Source organism: Amaranthus tricolor, chromosome 2 (assembly GCF_026212465.1).
Source record: "Amaranthus tricolor cultivar Red isolate AtriRed21 chromosome 2, ASM2621246v1, whole genome shotgun sequence".
NCBI lineage: Eukaryota > Viridiplantae > Streptophyta > Magnoliopsida > Caryophyllales > Amaranthaceae > Amaranthus > Amaranthus tricolor.
In genome coordinates, this window is record NC_080048.1 from 37,558,196 (window position 1) to 37,580,042 (window position 21,847).

General features: G+C 31.9%; 1 protein-coding gene and 1 long non-coding RNA gene across 3 annotated transcripts; one reads left to right on the forward strand and one right to left on the reverse strand.

The window, feature by feature from the left end:
• Positions 1–171: 171 nt before the first annotated feature.
• On the reverse strand, positions 172–20,596 carry LOC130805133 (uncharacterized). 2 transcript variants are annotated; one of them, XR_009040145.1, is made up of 6 exons: positions 20,320–20,596; positions 17,828–17,957; positions 15,125–15,279; positions 12,240–12,293; positions 8,289–8,364; positions 172–3,071 (listed from the first exon to the last, which is right to left on the reverse strand). It is a non-coding gene; the product is annotated as an uncharacterized LOC130805133 (long non-coding RNA). The 2 variants fall into 2 exon arrangements; XR_009040144.1 differs by lacking the exon at positions 12,240–12,293 and having other exon boundaries at positions 20,320–20,592.
• LOC130805131 (abscisic acid receptor PYL2-like) lies at positions 10,262–11,944 on the forward strand. The gene has a single exon (XM_057669787.1). It carries the CDS (start codon positions 10,739–10,741, stop codon positions 11,291–11,293), a length of 555 nt encoding a protein of 184 aa, XP_057525770.1. The 5' UTR covers positions 10,262–10,738; the 3' UTR covers positions 11,294–11,944.
• Positions 20,597–21,847: the final 1,251 nt, after the last annotated feature.

The following is a 21,847-nucleotide window of genomic DNA, read 5'->3' on the forward strand; positions in this document are numbered from 1 at the left end:
ATTTTATTATACTTGTTATATTTGACTTTTTACGCAATTTAATATGTTTATTACTTATTTATAAATTGCATTATGCATAACTATAAATTATAAAAAGTTAATATTATGAAAGCATGAGAATAGACGATTCAAATATGATCTCATTTGACTATATTTCTTTTTTCACATTAACCGCAATATATAAAATAAGTTTACATTATAAATAGTGCCAATAACAATCATATAGTGAGTATTTTAGAACAGATGAAACATTTGACAATATTAGTACCGCAAAAATTTTTATCATGGTATCAAATTAGGTTTAAAATCCTAGCTTAATTTCCTTTCTTCTGAGAATCAGATCCTATGTTAATTGAAATAAGTACTGTATTTTCTTAATAAAATCTTTAAGTCGTATATTATCTTCTCTAAGCCTATTATATAAATAATAAAAAGTCATTTCTCTTATTCTATCGGTCGACAGTGGTGCCGGGTGAGGCTGGCTTCCATAAATATAATGCCGCAAAAAATGGGCAGCACACGTCTGGGATTAGACTGTATTGCAGGCTTTATCATACTTCTAGTAATTAGTATTGGTCCCTTCCCGCAATATACTCCCCTTCCACTTCAAATGTCTTATTTATTTTTTCACACTATTTAATATACTTATTTAATATTTAATATCCGTTATTATTCATAACGAAATGTTATAAAAAATAAATATTAATAATTTTTGCATTGAGATGAATCAAACAAGATCACACTTGACCATGTTTTAATCTATAAATTAAAAATAAAATACAAATTAAAAGTGCTAAGTAAATAGTATAAAAAAATAAATGTCCTATTTTGTGTGGAATGAATGGATTATTATTCCACACCATCCACCAACTTTTAAAATTTTTTAGAGTATATAAGATGTTTATTCAAATTATTGTATGATTTTGAATTTTAATGTTATGAGGAGTTTTTTTAATAAAAATTGATTTCCTCTGTATCATTTACGTAGAATTGAAGTTAAAATTTATTTTAGATTGTTTAATAATAAACCAGTAGTTAGAGTAGCGACTTTATACTTAAAACCGCTACTTAGAATAGCAACTTTATACTAGTGTTTGATTTGAATTAACTCGCAAAATAAACTACCAATGAAAAAAAATGGAAAATGAGTTCTTCCTTTAGTGTAAAGTGAAAATGATTTTATGGTTACATCAAAAAAAAATTATTTTATGGAGACCAATTTTACTTTTAATATAAAAAAATTGTTTTGTATCAAACTATATTTAAATAAAGTGTGTACGGTTGATATGTTATGTTTTTAACTCCGATCATTTTTAAATAGTGTGTATGAGTTGATATATTCATACGATCTTATTTTATATAGAAGTACTAAATTATATTTTGTGTTGATTCAGATTATCGTTTTTATTGCGAGTCATTTAGAATTATTTTCACTCCAGTTCAATTTCAGTCTTTGCTCTAACCCACGAGTTAGAATTCTTTTCATTACTTAAGATATATTTTAAGATTTATTTTTTATTTTATAATAAGTGTCAAAATCTTAACATAAGTAATTGAAAAAAGTAATAGAGATGATCCTAATCCTAACCAAACCCTTGTCTGTGCACTCTGAAGACTGCAATGCTATCCTCAAGCTACATAGCGTTGCTTTCGGTGGCTTATCAAACAAACATAAAAGAGGGTCACACACTCACACTAAAGAAAGGTGAAACTTGATAGAATTGACAAATATAATACTCCCTCCTATTTAATTTAGTAGTCTAATTTAGTTTTTTCACATTTGTCCAAATAATATTTTAACATTTAATATCTCTAATTATTTTAATTAAAAATTATAAAAAGTTGAACTTCAATCTGATAATTTTTTTTCAAATAAAATGTTGGATTTGATTCTCCATGCCCCTCCGTTGGACTTCAACTTCACTAGCCATACCCTGCAATTAAGGTTGCAACTCTATATATCTCCTGAAACAAAATTTGTATCAAGCAACGGAAGTGTAGTCTATATAAAGCCTTAGATCACTTATCACACAAGTCTTGCCCGTCGTCTCCATTTTCCTCTATACCATGCCATCGAATCGCTCACTCACCTGAATAGATCAAAAGAAATATTTGTACTTCCTCCTACATTCTATTCAATTCACAATTACCTAGTTATAATCACGGGAAAGATTCGTGCGTGTTGTCGATTGCTAATAGATACTTTCGTCTAGCCATTTATCCGGTTACTTCTCGAGGGGTTCGAAATTATAATGTAAACGTTTATAGAACCTCGAATGAATGTTGCGTTACATACACTAAATGTTTACAAACCCAAGCATGTGGAGAAATGGTGTCCTAGACTTCCACACTTGATATCATCTCAAAGTTCTGGTTGAATCCTCAAGGATGGTAAGAATTCTAGTTCTGGTTGAATCCTCAAGGATGGTAAGAATTCTATCTCCAATTCTAAAGGCCAAATCCCCACTTGAATATCATTCATCCGCATCAAGTATGCCCACTCTCTGTTACCAGATTTGGAAACTCACATCCGACACAGGTACGTGTTTAAGTATCTGATCTGACTCAACTAAATTATAGAAAAATACATTACTTTTAGTTCAAAATGAAAGTGTCTAAGTATCATACAAATGCCCAAGTATTAAGGATCTGACACGTGTATTTGAGGCAAACTGAAGAGTTAGAGTAACAAAGCGGCCGCTCTTACACCAGTTAGATACTTATACCGTTAGAGACACTTGTTAAGCAAACTACTATTGGCTCCAAAGTTAGGTACTTCGGAGTCAACTTTCAGGTAGCTACCCAACTAATGGGGTCAAGAAATTTATGAGTACTTACACACCAAGTTTATCTTGGGCAAATTCGAACGAATCGCAAATTCAAAAAGCAAATTATGTTACACGGGATGGACTATCACTTACATATAACACATAACCATAAGTTTTATAAAATATCGAGAAGTCGCTAGTTGCAGATAATATGTTTAAGATCATGTGTCGAGATCGGTATTCTGTACTGACCTGTAGCAATGTTTTTCTTCTGATGCAAATGTTTTTCAATATTGATACGACCTGCAAGGAAAAACATGTTTTAAATACCTCAACTATATGCAAACAAGACGGTAGTGACAATTGATAAAAATCAAAGACAATGCAACACCATCTAGTCGGACAGATTTTGGTCGAATGGGGGAAAATGGCCTTCAGCTAGAGCCAAACACTGTGTTTGGATAGAGAGAAATTAAGGAAAAGAAACAGGAGGGATTCGGAAAGATGGAGAATTTCTTGTTTGGATAACAAAAATAAAGGAGAGGGGTTTGAAAGGAAAACATGCTCCTAAAGTGGAAAGATCTGAAGGGAAAATACTCATTTTCTTTCCTTTTCTCTTTTCTTCCTTTCTAAACAAACAAAGTGCACTCTCTCTTATTACCCTTACCCTTCCTTCCCCTTCCCCTTCTCTGTCCTTTTTTTTCTCTCCTAATTTGATATCAAAATATGGTGTAAGAGTATGCTTTCACAAAATTTATTGGAAATTATATCTAGATTCAAGAAACACAAAAATCCAAGAGAAAAAAAAAAAAAATTCATCATTTTAAAATTGAAAAATTGAGAAAATAATGTTGCTATTGAGTTTCGAATCCTTGATGTCTTTGAGTAATATGCCCTTGCAACTATATACCATCAGGCTAGGAAGAAATTTTTAAACTACAAAATAATTCTAATGCAAATTTAATACTTAGAACAAATTCAATTTTCTTTTCTTTTTCTCTCCTCAAATAAGACTTAACTCTTATCTTGTCTAATTGTTTCAAGTAAAATTATTGATTAAGGAATTCTCCCAAAACAAAACAAAAGCTCAAGGTGCAAATTAGCACAAAATCCAATGTAGATAGTATAGAATAAAAATGCGGTAACGGTCGCGATTACGGTAACAAAATGGTGATGTGTTTATCGTAACGCCTAAATATCAGTCAAAACCAAAAAATATTCCTTGATACGACCTAAAATGCGATTTTTTACACCTTTATGATGCGCTAAATATCGTTAAAAACCTTTACAATGCGGCCAATACGATGCGGCCTTGTTTTTACACTATGATACATAGTACCATGAACTACTCATTCATGACAATTCTCAACAATAAGTTACTATAGATTAAAATTGTATACTAAATATATTAAAGTGCACAAAGTGGTAGCATATTTTTTCTTATTTGTTAATGATTGACAGAGTTGAAGGTTCAAACTAAACTGAAGATGATCTAGATATCAAGAGGAATGACATACAACAGCAACAATGCTAGAGCCTTAATCCCAAAAGATTGAGGCTATATAAACTAATATATTAATTTCAATGGTCGTTCATATGGATAGCAGGGGACGCACCCACGAGAATTGATTTTTTGTTCATAATCATGGGATGTGAGTAGGGATGGGCATTTAAGGGTATGGGTCGGGCCTGGACCCTACCCGAATCCGGACTCTAATTTTAGGGTAGGGTCCAGACCCGGACCCTGATATTAAGGATCTAAAAATTTAGACCCTGACCCTAAGGGTCCGAACCCTTTGGGTCTAGAACCATACCATAAATAGGGTTTGGGAAAAAAAATTTGGGGAAGATGATGAATAGTGTTAGGATAATGAAAATTCTGATTTTCATTTTGGCAAAAGAGAAAAAAAAAGAAATTACGGAAAAAAAAACATAAAATAAAATGAGGAGGGATTAAATACTGTTTTATACTTAAGCCTAATTTATTTTCTCAATTGTTACAAATTATACTCATTAATCCAAAAAAAATTGAAAATATAAAAAATAAAAAGGGTCTAAGGGTCGAGTCCGGGTCTACCGAACCCGAAACCTTATAATATTTTTAGACCCGGACCCTTAGGGTCCACAAAAAATATACCCTTACCCTTAAAAAAGAGTAGGGTCCATTAGGGTCCGGGTAGGGTCTTAAACCCTTGCCCATCCCTAGATGTGAGTCGGTGACTAAGCTTTAATGAGTTGATTGCCACTAACCTGCTGCCCACTCTCCTTCTTTATTTGAATTTAGGAGAAGTAATAAGCGATAAGCACTATAAGAATAAAGAATTGAAATTTGCAAGTGCTAAGAGCATTGGACAAAAGATAGGAACAAAATACAAATGGAAGAGAATATATGTTATTGTTCATTGGAATGAATTTATTTAGTTTTGAATTACTGTTAGATAGGGTAATATAATCTTTATTAAATGTTGATTTATTTTATTTTATATGGGAACTTGAGTTTAAGGTTTATACACGGATCGTAAATACGCTTTTTGTCCCTCTTATTTCGTACCACTTTCTTATTTTAATGTGTACTACTGATTTTGCACTCTTTCCATTCTCAGCAATGGTCTCACTCTCATTCTTTTAAACTCGTGTACAAACTTATGATCTCTCTACATTTTAAACACTTACGGCCCGTTTGATTAGGGGAATAAAATGGTGGTAACGGAAATGATTTATAGTGTAAAATTTCATCAAAAGTTTTATATCATTCCCATAGAAATGAAATTTTGATCACAAAAAAGGTTTTTTTTACAAATTTTCATTACCACCTAATACCACATCTCCAAATAGTAATACATATGAATAAATTACGAAGATGATTGAAGTTGGACAAACATGACCATTAAGGTAGCCAAGAAATTTTTCAACCAAAATTATACTATTTTTTTATTCCCATTGTCACCATTTATTACCATCTATCAAACAGACAATTAATTCTATCCTCCATTTATTTTTGTGGGATTCTTTAACCCAATTTCTCTTCCACTAAATTTCATCCATTAAAAGGGGCTGAGAGAATATAAATAAACAAACCCATTTATTTCAAAGAAAGAATATAAAGAGAAGTTTGTCAACATTTGCATGGGAATTGTAAAATCTTACTAATTTTAAACAAGCAGATTTCTCCAGAAAGAAACCTCTGTAACACCAAGAAGTTTCAATTATTGCAATACACTAAGTAGTAGTAGTAGTAGTATAGACTATAGAGTACTAATTATAATATCAACTTCTAGAATATCTTAGAAGCATGAAGAACTTCCAATTACAAACATTTTTAGACATACATATTTTTTTAGAAACCAAATGCATTCCATTGCTTTTAATATTTATTTTTCTAAAAATAGATAAGTAGTTTTAGAAAACATGTACTCCCACCTTATTTGATCAAATGTCCTATTAATTTTTAGCACTATTCATCGATTGCTTTTGTTTGTATTTTATTCTTAATCTATAAGTTAAAATATAGTCAAGTGGGATCTTATTGATTCGTCTCAATGTAGATTCTATTAATATACAATTTTAAAATTTTTTAACCAAGTATAATTAGAAATATAATTTTTAACCAAATACAATTAGAGATGCTTAGGATTGAAATAGTGCATCGACAAATATACAAAACTAAATAAGATATTTGATTAAAATAGGAGTGACAGAAGTGAGCATTGAATAAGCCATTAAGATGACAACTATACAACTATAGCCTTATGGAATACAGAATGATTTTGAAGGGTGACTTTGATGTTTGAACAGATAGTGAAAATTTAAGGATGTGTGTGGTTAGCTGGTTAATCATGAATGCTACTCAACCCATTTAAATTTGCTACATAAAAAAATATATAATTATAATTTTAAACTACAAATTTAGAATAAGGTATGGTTCATCCTACAACTTTGATACTCAATCCTTCAAAGAGCTTTATTAGACAACAAGGCTAAGGTGAAGACAAAGGTTAAGAGAGGTTTAGACATGAACTAAAGCAAATCAACGTGAGAAATTGCTGGTAACAAAGATTATATTTTATTCGATCCTTATCCACGGAATAAAAACTCGCTCGTTATGTTTTGTAATGGCCATTATAAGACATGTTTGAGGGTTGTCGTGGCGTTAAATTTTGTCATATAACAGTGCATGGATTTCCATGTTAAAATTTTGTGTTGACCATTACGTGACATTTAACGCCAATATTACACAATTACAACGTTATTTGTCGAGAAGAGGTTAAAATTTATTGTAACATCTCTTTAAATTGTAGAAGTTCTTTTAACATCTTCCCGTTAATATTTCATTAATACCCATTAACTTAAATTATTACAAATCACTTATAATATAGTTACTCATAATTTTATCCGTTCACATAATTAAGCTATAAGTTGATTAATTATCCTCTAAAAAAGTACATCATATAATACAATTACAATAGCTAAGAAGCTATTATTAAATTATATCAATAAATAAGATTCATTATAAGGTTCTTCCTCAACAACACCAACAATGACATAGCCTTAATCAATTTCATTGGTCATCTATATGAACTCTTATTCGTCATCTTCGGTCTTCTAGTCCTCTTTTAAGTCCCTCGAATTCCAACCTTTTGTCTTCCTTATTGGTTCACTAATGTCATGTCTAGGATGCCCAAACCCATCTTAAAAGATTATTTTTCATCTTTTCTTCAATATTTGCGACTCTTAAACCCTTTTTTATATCTTCGTTTCGAATTTTTTCTGCCCACTCTATAAGGTTCTTCCTATAGAAGCTAAATTTGTTCCTTAGTACAGACTAAATATAAAGTTAATAAAGTTATTAACACTACAAAAAGCATGAACAGAAGACCAATAAGAACCACATATTCAAAGCCCAAAGGGTATATTACTTAATTCATCAGTCAGTTAGGAATAACTTACCATGACTACACAAATCCTTAAATTGAAAAGTATTAACCAATAAATGGTAAATTATGCACAAGTTGCAAAATTTTTGCAGTTTAAAATTGGCAACTTGTTCAGATCCCTAATGACACTAAATATAAATTAATGAGCAGGAGCCTTTTATAAGATCTATGTGATAAAGAGAGTCAACCTCCTTCAAGGGACCTACCTAACTTTCTCGATATAGTAAACTTTGACACCATTTTCACAAAAGTGGGGTTGTCTCATTACTATAAATAACAAGTTGAGTATTTGACGAGCCCATCATTGCGGCTCCTTCAATTATTTATAATGAACATGTTTCAAAGACTCTTTGAGCAACTCAAGAGGTGCTACACTTTTTAGAGTTATTTTTGCGTGAGAGACGATCTCAAAACAAAAAGTATATATGCTAATAATTTGTATTATTAGGCTATTTAATCCATATATAAGGGGTATCTCACAGTTAGACCGTCTCGTACAAGAATATGTGAATTTTTTTTACCAGTACTTGACAGCGCAAATGAAAGGAATTCTATTACATCAAATGAAACAATTATACAAACTAACCTCGAGAACGAGATAAACCATCTAGAACGGACTCCTTCCCACCTCAAGACAAGCAAATGACAATGAAGTTTTTTTCCTGCAAAAATGACATACATGATATGCTTAAAATAATTTTTATTAGGTTAAAAGCAGATGCAATCGTGCAAACTTATCCAACTGTTTTGCCTGAAGGAAGAACCAATACACAGTGGAGGAGAGGCAGATTTAGAGTGATGTCATTGAGGTCAGTTGACATCATTTAAATCCAAAACAAAATCAAATATTACATGAAAATATACCCTATATGAGTTGGTTAGTATATTGTCTTCCACATACGTGACCAGAGATAAAAACCCAGTAGGCGTGTTTTACTTAAATTAACATCACTCTTTTTTTATCTGTATCCGCCACTGCCAATACGCGAAAAATTTTTCATTCATATATACATGTAGTTATTACTTCCCAATTTTCATAACAGTTGATAATGGCGCAATGAACATTGGTCCTTCATTTCTCAGTTACTTTCAGCACTTTTGAGAGAGTAAGGGAGAAGATTCTTCTTAGGTGTATCTTCAATCTATGTGACAGTTTGTTCACTAATCTATGCTTCTTAGGTAATTTGTTCACTACACTAATATAATCAGGCCCTAAACAGCACAGCTCCAACCACAAAAACTCAGAATTATATCAGTGCATGACAATGGCAAACAACCTTCATGCATTAAAGTACAATATGGATGAAAAAAATACAAGTATGACATCATTGTGATGTCAGGAGGGAGTGCAAACTCTTTCTGTCACACTAAGGTCATGCTTGTATTGGAAGTAGATATTTAAGAGGGAAATAAAAGTGATTGAACACAAAGGATATCAGATATAAAATCAAGGAAATGTGATCGTTGGAAAGCGGAAGAAATAGTTGCAAAACGATTGAGAAGAAGGAGAGGGACGGGCAAATATTTACCCTATTGAAAGGTACGGAACTATTTCTCCCGAATGAAGGGGAAATAATCCCGTATTTCTTACATCATCCTCATTCTAAATCCATATTTTTCTCTTTGCCACCATTTCAATTCCTTCAAATTCACCTCTACTCATCTTTATTTCCTTAAGCGTGGCCTAATTAAAGATGATATGAGCAGACGAAAACTTTGAAGGACTACATTTGTAAGGAAAAACCCTAAGTGGTGCAAGAAAACTTAACCTACTCGAACCATCTCCAGACGTAGAGCATGACACTAAAATCTTCAACTACTTAACTGTGCACTAGTCGGAGCATCTGTAATCAGCACTCAGCAGCAACTATTCGTACACTGCAGTAAAATTCGGTAGTGCGAAGACACTACCAAGCTTGTGTTTATTAACCATCACATTTTTTTTCCAGCACAGAAGGCTGTACAACAAAATCACATTTGCATTTTATCCTCCCCAAAATATCTACATGAAACCAACATAAATTATAACACCAATTTCTCCTCTTAATAGTAGCAATAGGACAAGTAGTAATTAGCAAATAAGGGTCATACAACATAAACTATAAGACTTAAAGGCATCCTTTTTCCACACTAGTCCTACAAAACTAATAAGCTATATAGGTGCAATAAGGCTATCTTGATGGCTGGTGGATCATAGTAAATCAAAAGATAAATTATTACTCCTTTGTACCACTCAATTAGCTACATTTCGAATTTTAATGCAAAATGAGTTTTTTAACCTCAGTGAGATGTTGGAAACATTTTCCCAACAAAAGCAGAAGAGCAATTCCACAATCACAAAAGAGAGCAAAAACTGCACTGCAACTAAAACAATTTCCGGCTAGGGATGTTTAGAGATTTCAGGTAGTTTTTTATTCCCAATACACAAGCTGAGGGGCTCTCTTCGATCGCAACCTCATCGTGATGAGGGCACTAGTCTGCCTTCTTTCCCACCCTCCCCAGACCCTGCCTCTATGCGAGACTCATTTGGATGATGATGAAGATGATAAGGTAGTTCTTTATTCCCTCTCTAATACGTGTCCAATGCAATTTCTAGTACATAAAGAATTGACCATAAAGCATAGGTAAAAGGTGCCTTAATTCAAGAATCTTTTTTTCATGAATATTTAATATCATGTCGGCATGGTATAAACCATGGTTAAAGAATGAGCAAATGAGTAATGACAGTAAACCCTAAGGCAGCTAAGGGTTTTGCCTGATGAAATAGCTACCAACTTTTACCAAGTAATTTCACCAAGATCATTGTGCTGTCCAATAACAACAAAAAAGCATCTCTTTCTCCAGATTAACATATTAGATACTCACCCAGAAAAGTCCAAAAACCATTCTCCCAAGCACTCCCAAAGAAAAGGCCAAAAAATAAGCCTTTTGTCACATGAGGGGGGATATATAAGTCCTTTTTCCATCCTCAAACCATTTTCAGAATTCCTCCTGTCTCTCCCACTTGTTATTTCAACAAAAAAAAGACACCCGCTAATGGATCAGAACCCATTATCTTTCCAAGGTATAACAGCAGAAGAATACAGTAAGCTACAGAATACAATCAACACATGCCACAAACCGGACTTGCCCCCAAACAAATGCACATCTATAATAGCACAGCGCATTAACGCCCCAGCAAATGTTGTTTGGCGGTATGTCCGAGCCTTTGATAACCCGCAAGCATACAAGCATTTCATCAAAAGTTGCACAATGAGGGGTGATGGAGGGGTAGGTAGCGTGAGGGAGGTTACGGTAATCTCGGGAATTCCAGCAGAAAGAAGCACAGAGAGACTAGAGATGCTTGACGATCAGAGACGCCTATTAAGCTTCAAGATCCTAGGAGGTGAGCACAGGCTTAAGAATTACTGCTCAGTTACAACAGTGAATGACATTAGCCTTAAGGGGAAGATTTACACTATCGTCTTAGAGTCGTATACTGTGGACATTCCAGAGGGGAACACAGCAGACGACACAAAGATGTTTGCAGATACTGTCGTGAAATTAAATCTTCAAAAACTAGCTGAAATAACAGAGACAAGTTCTTCCTGAAAGCCCAAGACCAAGAGTAGTTGAGTGGCAAGAGTGTTGATTGGCTGGGTCTTAAACAGCTAAACATTTGACTCTTCAGAGATTTTTCTCTAAGTAGTGGGAATGCAGTTATATCTTGTAAGTTGAATTTTCTTTTATTTGCACTGTATTAAATAGTTTATTTTGAGCGCATGCCAAACTGTTGGAAGAACACGATGTCTCTAATGATCCAGGATACTTTATTCTATAAATAACAAAAAGCTTTGTAATTTATAAGGTACCCCAAAAAGAAATTGAAGTGACAATGATGGAATGGAAACCTAAGTGGAAAACCCTTAATTACAAAGATCCAAACATTATTTAGAATGTAACATATCTGTGTTTTCCTCGCACACACAAATTTCGTTTGGAGAGTGGTGGTCAAGTAGGGGGACTATATGCAAAAATAATATAAAGTGAATCGAGAAGAACTTTATAGAACAAACTAAAACAAAAAAAAAGAACTTTATGGTCAGTATTGTAAACCTAAACCCTCCACGAGAAAAACTCATTTCCTTTATAGTGATAAAATTAACCCACATAAAATCAGAAACTATTTTCGTTAGCTTGAGTACTTGAGGGTAGTCCTTTCATCTATGTTACGCAAACTTGGGTACTTGTGTCAAGTTTAGGTACATATCCATGTGTTTGACTCGACTATTTTGAGAAAAATTCCAAGGTTTTAGGTCAAAAAGGTATCATTGAAGTTGACAGGTCAAGCATGTTACACGTCTACTTGAGGTAAAATGAAAAGTTTGATTAAATACATGATAGTTATGGATAGCTTAAGCATGGTGAGCCAAGGTAATTTACTTCATAATTTTACTAACCAAGCAAAACTAAGATTTTAACAAATATCAACATAAACTAACATAAACATCAAATTAATCATAGATTATAGATAGCAAATGCTTATGAGGAATAGTACCTTACTATCTAAAACAATCCATGATCCACAAGATTTTCAAATTTGATCTACCTCCTACATTGATAGAGTAGAACCCTTGTATCATTTACAAGGCTAAACATTCGCAATATAATATAATATATTTAAGAAATACTAGGTAAAAGTAGAGAATTGTAACTAACAAAGCCAACACCACTCACAATCAAACTTTCAAGGATGTTAAAAAAATATGCATCTTCAAGATCTTAAATTACTCGGCTCTCCAAGATTAAGAGTGTGTACAAGTTATATTGGAGAGAAAAAGTTAATTGAGAATAATTCACCATGGGTTGAGAAATTAAATTTGAGGACAATTATCAAATATGAGATTGCCTAAATAGGTTTAGTCTTTGTGACCAAAAGAGAAATTTTAGATTTAGCTTAAAGGAAATAAGAAAATCAGCTAATTCACTCATATAAATGATAATTGCTTTTTGAAATGGAGATTTGAGGAGTAAGTCATTTACTTTCACATGTCACACTACATTGACTAATTGGTTCCATCTCTAAAACTTTCAACATATTAGGAATGACATGGGTGAGTTGCACCTCTCTAAGGACTTGACTAGGACTAAACCTCGTTGGAGACGCATGATTCGTATCCTATACCATTGGTAGTTATTGTTGACATGTTTATTGTTGGTGTTGATATGATTGTTTTATATTTCTATGGTTTATTGTTAGCCAGTTATTCTTGCCATGTTTTTTATCTTGCCTAATGCCTATTACATGTTTTGGGTCTTGTGTTGGCATGTGTAGTCATTTGCACGTTTGTCTTGAGTCGAGGGTATCTATAGTCGCAATCTACTTATCCCTTGTGATAAGGGTATGGTATGGCGTCTTCTATCCCTCTCTTGATATAGCGGGCATGATGAAGATGATGATGATGATGGTAATGGTATATATGAATTTGTGAAGCGATATTTTCAATTCAAATCCTCCCCTATTTATTATTCCTTTTTTTTTTAATGATTTTTCATTAAATTAACAAAGCACTTACCCTTTCCAAATTTATAAGAAAAGCTTAATATCATCATTTCATGAATGCGAAGTGAGTAAAATATGTAATTATGCATGGAACCCTCATTTTACATCATTTTAAATTATGCAAGAAAAACCCACAAGTAGACAACCCAAACAACTAAGCATGTACCATTTCATGTCGGCAAACACAAAAATTTACCTCTTGTATCTCTAAGATGACTAGAAATATATCAAAGAAGCATCCAAATAGACACAGGGAATACTCATGCACCACCACTACCTCAATAATATACATTTTTGTACAGTCCGCAACAAACAAAGATTAGTGTTGATTCAAAATCATTAACAGAAACAAACACAGAATAAGAACAGAAAACACAACAAACACAAAAAACGAGAAGGATCTAAATAGACAAAGGGAACACTCGTGCACCACCACTACCTCCGTAATATAAACTTTTATACAACTCGCAACATACAAAGATTAGTGTGGATTCAAAATTATCAAAAGAAGTAAAAACTAACATCGGAAGAACAGAAAACACAACGGACATGACAAAATGAGGATATCCACAACTATGCCTAAGAACAAGACCAACAAATATCCCCAGACAAGTATTCCATTGATCCGAACGAATGAACTATGAACCTATACATGCACCAAAAGAACTTCTCTAAGCAGTCATTCATTCACGCATACACCTTTCCCAAGTAGATTAAGCCACTCTTTGCCTTTTTAATAGTACTCTTAGGGCCCAAAGAGTATGCGACATCAAAAAATGATTTTCTTAATAAAACTAAATCCATGACCTATAATGAACGTTCCTTTCCTCAATCTAGTCAATATTATATTCTTCCATGAACTAAAATTGTCTCTACTATATGCACAATTATCATCTATATAGGCTTAGGAGATAAGAGTATGAGCTTTTAGAAAATTTCTCATACGGCCATGCAAAGCAACTTTCACTCTTATAGAAGCCACTGTTCTTATAAAGCTGTCTTATTTCAATCCATAGCAACAACTCGGCCAACATAAAGTTTTTAGAAAGTCCTCATAAAACACTTGACATTCAATTTAGAAAATCAAATGAAGATTGTAGTGTCGAAATCTAGAAACAAAAACCAAATAAAAGATCAATTTCGTGGTTAAGTATCCTAATTTAGAATGTCCACAATAACAATAGCTAGCAACACTTAGACCGACCAAACTAATGGTTTCTTCCATAGACTTACCGTGATTAATTTCAATTACTGCATTCTATATTTCAATGTTGATCTCATAAATTCAGAAAACTACATTTTTATATCTTAAGGCAAATGTCAGGCACTTTGACTTTAAAAGTTCCTTACAAAGTTTTATTTGCCAGCTTAAGCAAACTTTTTTGCAATGAAAAAATCTAGAAAGAACACATAGACATATAACAAAGCTAAACTCTTTAAACCGGAAGGAGAGGGAGAAATTGGGAAATTACTAAAAACGTACGAATGCTAGTTACGACTTGTAGATAGAACGCACACAGACATATGACAAAGATAAACTTTTTTCCAACAGGATGAAGGTTGAGAAACAAGACAGCAAGGGGCAGCTTGCTAGTTAGGAGTGCAATTAGCAAGGTTTCTTTGATGGAAGCAAATCATTTTTCCTAAATGTTGAGACACATTCACTATGAAATCTACTAAAGATCATCTTTTTTTATTAAAAAATTGTATGCTACTTTTTTAATCTTTTGGAAGGCCACACTTTACCCTTACTCACAAACTATGCACATGCACTTATGATGCATCACATGATCATGTAGACATGCATGTGCACACAGAATCAGACATTGACATAAAATAAGAAAAAGGGCTCTATAATAAGAGTTGCACCATAAACATACCTCCAATATATCCTTCACAAGAGGGTATGTGCTTTTTGTGACAATTACATCTATAAGCCCATCTAAGAAGTAAGGCAATCAATATTCCTCATTTAATCAATTCCCATCTTAAGATGGTAAATCCACAATGATGGAAGTTCCAAGATCCTAGAAGCCTGCAATTACAATTATCAAAATGATCCATCGAACAACAATTTGAAATTTTGCAACTCATCAGTATTGAATCAATCAAGATCATAAGAAAATATGTGTCCATGTAATCTTTCGTAGGAAAGCATTGAAAATTTCAACTTAAGTAGAAAGAACAATAACAGGAATGTGAAATATTAACTTTAAAAAAATTTCCTGATCTGACATTCTGCTTACAAAGATCAAACCGAAGCACACCCATCAAACGAAAAATGTACAATTGTATCAAGTTTTTTGAGCATATATTGTACAAATTGCTAAACAACTTAATTCAATTTACTACGGTTATCATATCCTATGCCTGGGATTATTACACAAAAATGTTTAGAAAATTATCACAAAAAATGGCCATGAAAATAACTCTAAAAGAAGAATTCACTAGGACGATGAACAACATTAATTCACGATCTCAGTCAAAAAGTCAAAACAAGTGCGCTTCTTAGTTATGTGAGGTTACAAAGGGTATTTGCAATCCAGTGTCAATCTAACAAGAGAAAGGTTGGATACATCACAATTCCCCCCTCATAGGGATTAGCCATTATGGTAGCATAGAGTCTTGAGGCAATATACTGTTGTGTTTTTGATAACCTTCAATAATGTATAAAAAGGAGCAAGGCCCACAAGACAATATGCATAGCACCTAATTATCACCAGTTGTGTACCACCCATAACCCTTATTCATAAGAATTATACAAGAAATAGAAAGATCACATGTAACGACTAAGGGCACAAGACACTCAAAGAGAAACTAAAAATAACCAATTGTTCAAACACAAAACTTCATTCTAACTCATAGGAGACAACACAAAAAAATTTAAGAAAATAATGCATCATTAGATCCTCTTTGACTCATCCAAACGGAACCCGCTAATTCGTCAACTCATTCCGCAACCTATGTTACTCAAACTCTTCATTTTACCTCACATAGCCTAGAAACTCTGAATGTGTATGCAAAACACTTCGGTTAAAGCAAAATCATGGCAATTATTCAGACAATTGTCGAGTCACATACTTGAACATTATTTTGTTTCCAACACTAAAGTGCTCGAGTCCTAGTAAGATAGCCCGCAACCCAAACTCAACCCTTTCCCTAAGTCAGCATTGTTAATCAGCATTGTTAAAAGTGTTTGAAACTATACGTGAAGTACAATCCAGTCAAATTGGTTGGCAAACTTAGATATATGTCTAATTTGCTCCTATATGACAACTTAGAGATTGTTTAACTGGGTTCAATGGTCAATTCAACACATCTAACAAGCAGAATTTACAGAAAGATCTGAATAAACTTTAAAAAGGCGTGCCAAACAAGTCGATCACAAAGGGTTGGTTCAGTTTGAATTTAGGTGATAAGTGTAACATCCCATCTAATATCTACATAATTAGATGAAGGTGCTACTAAGCATAATCCAAAATGACTTCAATATATCTTCAAAATACATTATAAATGTTAAACTGAAAATTAAATAAATAATCCAACAAGAAACTTAAACTCAAAATGAAATAAATTTGAAGGTTACTACATCCCCATAACAAAAGTAAGTCCCAAATATCAAACTTTTACTCTAAGTCACAAAGACCCATTGATTCATCTACTAATAAAAAAATTCAATACTAAAGTAAAGCTATTAAAAATCCATAAAATAAATAATGTGTTGTAATACGTCACTCCATGATACCCAACCTGCTCATGTGCAAAAGATTGCAGGTAACTTGCGAGAGCAGGTTGGGTATCATGGAGTGACGTATTACACCACATTATTTATTATATGAATATTTAAAAACTTCTGGATTTTTTTTATAATAAATCTTCGAAAAAATTCAGCTCTATTGTCAATTAGCTTGTTGTATGCAGATCTTATTCATTTCCAACAAATCAGTTCCCTATCAACTGTCTTTAATGCACACATTCAACAGTTACACAATAAAAAAAATTTACAAATCTTGTATTTGAAAGAAAATCCACGTAAAGACAACTTCAACAAGAGCTCACAACATGATGGTTTGATGCATATGTAACTAAAACATCAAAAAAGTTGAAATTTAATCAAGCTTGACTTTCAAAAAGAAAGTGAATCAATCAATCAATGACCACAATAATTTCCATGTCAAATCAAGTCATTACAATTTAGCACAAACTCAACTCATGTAATGTTTACAGGATTAAGAAGAATAATTCCAAGCAGGTAATACCATTAGCCAAGTCTAGTTCAAGATGAATATGAAACTCATGAGTGGAGCAAAAATTAGTAATTTAACACTGCCATATGGTGTCTAAATTTAACAATGCATAGAAATAATTTTTCTTGTTGGAAGATTTATCAACCATTGAGACTAAAAGTCTACTTTTATCAAAAGCAAATGCTAAATATCTTTTCTATGACACTAAACAAAAAAAAATGAACATAAATAAAGCCTCTCAGCTTTGGCATTTCAGACCCATAATATATTGAGTAGAACAGGAAAAGATACTACTAACAGGTGGTACGTAAAACAGCAATAGCAAGCCTAAATTACCTTCGTCCTCTAGAGAGAATTTTGTCGGATATTTCATTTCTTCGTGTGGAACTGGCCTGATCTTCAGACATAGTCTAGAAAGTTCGTTAACTTAGAAAGCTTGCTTAACGCGTGGTCATATAAATGTATCCTGCACATAAACACATACAATGACAGCAATGTCAGAAATAAGAAATGTAATAAAGGATGCAATAAACTATGCAATAAGATAGTGAAAAAGAATATAAACTATAAAGAAATTATAGCAGAAAAAGAATGAAAGAAAATCTCGAAAGCAGATATCATAACGTAAACTCATCATTCTACGAAGGCATCAAGGCATATTTGACAAACTCGCATCACAACAGCAAAGAGTACAGTACCATTGACCATTCGGTCAAATACATTTACAAAATACTCGTACTCAAATGTACAAACAAGCAGTAGGGTGCATAATTCACGATAGTCACGGTTAAATCGCAAAATATTCATCACAAATAGCACCGTGTATTGCCACAACAAGTGAGGTGAACTGCCTAAGAACGGAAGCAACAAACCATGAATTTAAGCTTAATTTCTCTGGATTCTCGTTCACCGATCTTATTTATTGCAAGGCAAGTTTACTGAGATCATACCCTCCTTAGCCTCCCTTTCTTAATCAATTCTCGTTCAACAATTGTCAGCCACAAAAAAAAATAAAAAAATAAAATGACACCTTAGAGATTTTGTGTGTTCAATAACTGACTAAACAGTTCATAGCATCATACAAATCAAATCATTGCAATTTTTTTTCTTTGAGTAGTCAGAGACACCATAATATTGTAATCTTTACGCCCACCAACAATCAAAAATATCAAAATAGTACACCTTATTTAGAAGAGCCTATCATATAAAAATTAAATCCATATAGTTCAGCTCAAAACCTGATAAGTAATTGTGAGCCACAAAGAAACATTACACCTAACTAGAATTATGTGTGTTCAATAACGAACCAAAATCATTACGATTTTGTTCAATGAGTAGTCAGAGACACCGGAATGTTATAAATTTAACGCCCAACAACAATTAAACATATCCAAAATAGAACAGATTTTTTGATCCAAACTAAAAGACCTTAACTTTGAATAGAGTAACCACATACTGATCAATCCCAACCCAAAATTTCTCAATGTTACAACATAAAAACTATCTTAACAAAACATGTGATGAAGTCTATATATAAGCGGGATATACTAGGTATAATGACGAACATGATGAAGACAAAGAAACTTCATTCCTTATGAAATACCCAACAAGTTTAGCTATACCAAAATGCACCTATATATGCCAAAAAATAGTAAACTAGCCTAATTATGGACTTTAAAAAATCAATGTCAAGGATTGTAGTACAGCCCTGATACATTTTGAACAAGGTATGATTCTATACATAGGAGACAAAAAATACATGTGTATAATACAAGTACTTGGATCCAATTATATGAAGAACTCAATACCTTTCATGCTTCATCACAATAAATCTAATAGTTTCAACTTTCAACTTCAATAATTTTGTGATGAAAAAAAAGGCCATAGCATAGCAAACAAAAATGTGCAAATGAATACATTTAATATTATGGAATGTGCAAGTAAGTTTGTCTCAATAATTATATATATCATGTCCATTGCAAAAATACATTATACAATTTTTTTAAAAGAAAAGAGAAAAAGAAAAAGCATATGATCATATGGCCATAGATCTTCACCCCAAGAATAAAGTAACTTCTAAGTTATATACCCACAGTCATATAGCACTATCTGGAAAAAAGTTGAATACCAATTTATTTAAATCAAAAAATAATTCTCATCATTGTCCTATATCACCATTATATCGGGTTTTATCTCGATTGGAGACTTGGTTTCAATCTCGCTGCCTACCCCCTAGGCCTTCTCTTCCCTCACCCTACGTTCAACTCGAAAATCATAATAATAATAATAATAATAATAATAATAATAATATAATACTCCCTCTAATTCTTTTAAGTTGTCTTATTTGGCACACCTTTCAATACACTAATACAATTCTAAATATCTCTAATTTTACATAATTAAAATTATAAAAATTTAATATAAATAAAATTTACATTAAAACGAATCAAACAACATCGCACTTCAATATATTTTAAAATCTAAAAAAATAAATGGGGCAACTTTTTGAATTGGAGGGAGTAATAATAATAATAATAATAATAATAATAAATAATAATAATAATGTCCAGTTTCTGGATACCACCAAAATAATTTATCATCCCCAACTCAAAAATTGAATCTTTACCCAAAAACAATAACCCAAAAGAGAAAATAATGTTGGTATTGCTGATAAAAAGGTGACTTTTAGAATCAAAACAAGACCCATATAATCTAAGCCGAATAATTTAAAGAGTTCAATTCAATTAAAATAGTACTAGAATTGTCCTAGATTACATAATTCTAATCAGCAAAAGTAGAATAATTTAGTTATAAAATTAAGAAGGTACCGATTAAAGATGTCGGCAAGACCACCATTAACCATGTGGCAACTTGTGATTCCACTGAAAATAATTGGAATTTTGTTGGGTATGATTATGATGGAACTGTATAAATTTGTATAGTGACTCTATCCCCAATTCCGCATAGATTCATTTTCATCTGAATTTCCAGAATTGAAAATTGTATCACTCCGCTCAATGTGTATATACAAAATACTTGAGAATTTTATCTCGGTTTTTATTTTCATAAAACTTAACTTTACAATTGTAAATAGTTCAATTTATACACAGCATATGTTGACCCTAACATAACAACTTTATTTTCTCTTAACAGAAAAATAACCTAAGTTAGAGAACACAAGTGAAAATAATATTTTACCCTAACTAAATTTCTTGCATAATTGTTGCAATTCATTAGTCTGTAACTTACTAACATAAAAAAAAATCTAAACATTTAAGTATTGTTATCAAGTTGTTGGTAGGAATGATAAGGGGTCGGATTTAAATTGAGTTTAAATGAATTCGAATTCAGATCCGTTTTTTAATGAGGATTCATGACCCAATTTATTAATATCCAAATCTGGATCCACGGATCTAGTATGAGATTCAGGCTCAAAACAAATCCAAGCTTATTTTTAGACATTTGATTGAATTCTTCTTTTATTTTGCGATACCGATAGTGTTTTAGACTTTGATTAATAATAGCAATAATAATAATATATAACTATTAATTAAAATCTAAAAACATCCAACAATATTGTACAAGTTATAAATATCGTTAAAATATCAACCTAGTTTCAAATTTTCTTACATCAACAAAAGTTTCTTCATAAAATAATATAACATTCAAAATAATGCTGCATAATTAACAAAGTAAATTAGTAGACATTAGTATTTTTAATATATATATATATATATATATATATATATATATATTGATTTTTCAAAATAAAATGGGTCTTTTAAATCCACATATTCAAATGTAGATATTTTTTCGAGACCAAGTCAATATTTATATGGATTTGAGTCTACGTACATTACATTAGTTTATATACTTAAATCAAATGTATAATGAATCACTTAAGGGTACTTAAAACCTAAAGTGATCTTTTGGGATATCATAATGGTAAATATGCATATAAGGTAATTTAATGGGAAGTGTTATGTTTATGACATTAATATTGTAAGAGAAATCTGGGTAATACAAAAACATTATATGGGATGTGATAAATTTAATTTGTCAATTGATTATTTTAATAATAAATTTGGTAATTTAAGTGACCACTTTATAACTTTAAGTGTTCCTTTCAGTTAAAAATTACAACATATAACAAGAATTCTTAAATTGAAAAAATTGCTACATAAAATTGATCAATTTTGTATTAATATGCACACAATTATTTGTAGATGAAACCCTTTAAGTGGTCATTTATCTTAAAGATTGAAACTGATCGCCAAGTTTGTATATGAAGCATTTAAAAGTTATAAATAATCACTGAAATAGTAAGTGATTACTTTATACTTTTAAGTAGTCATC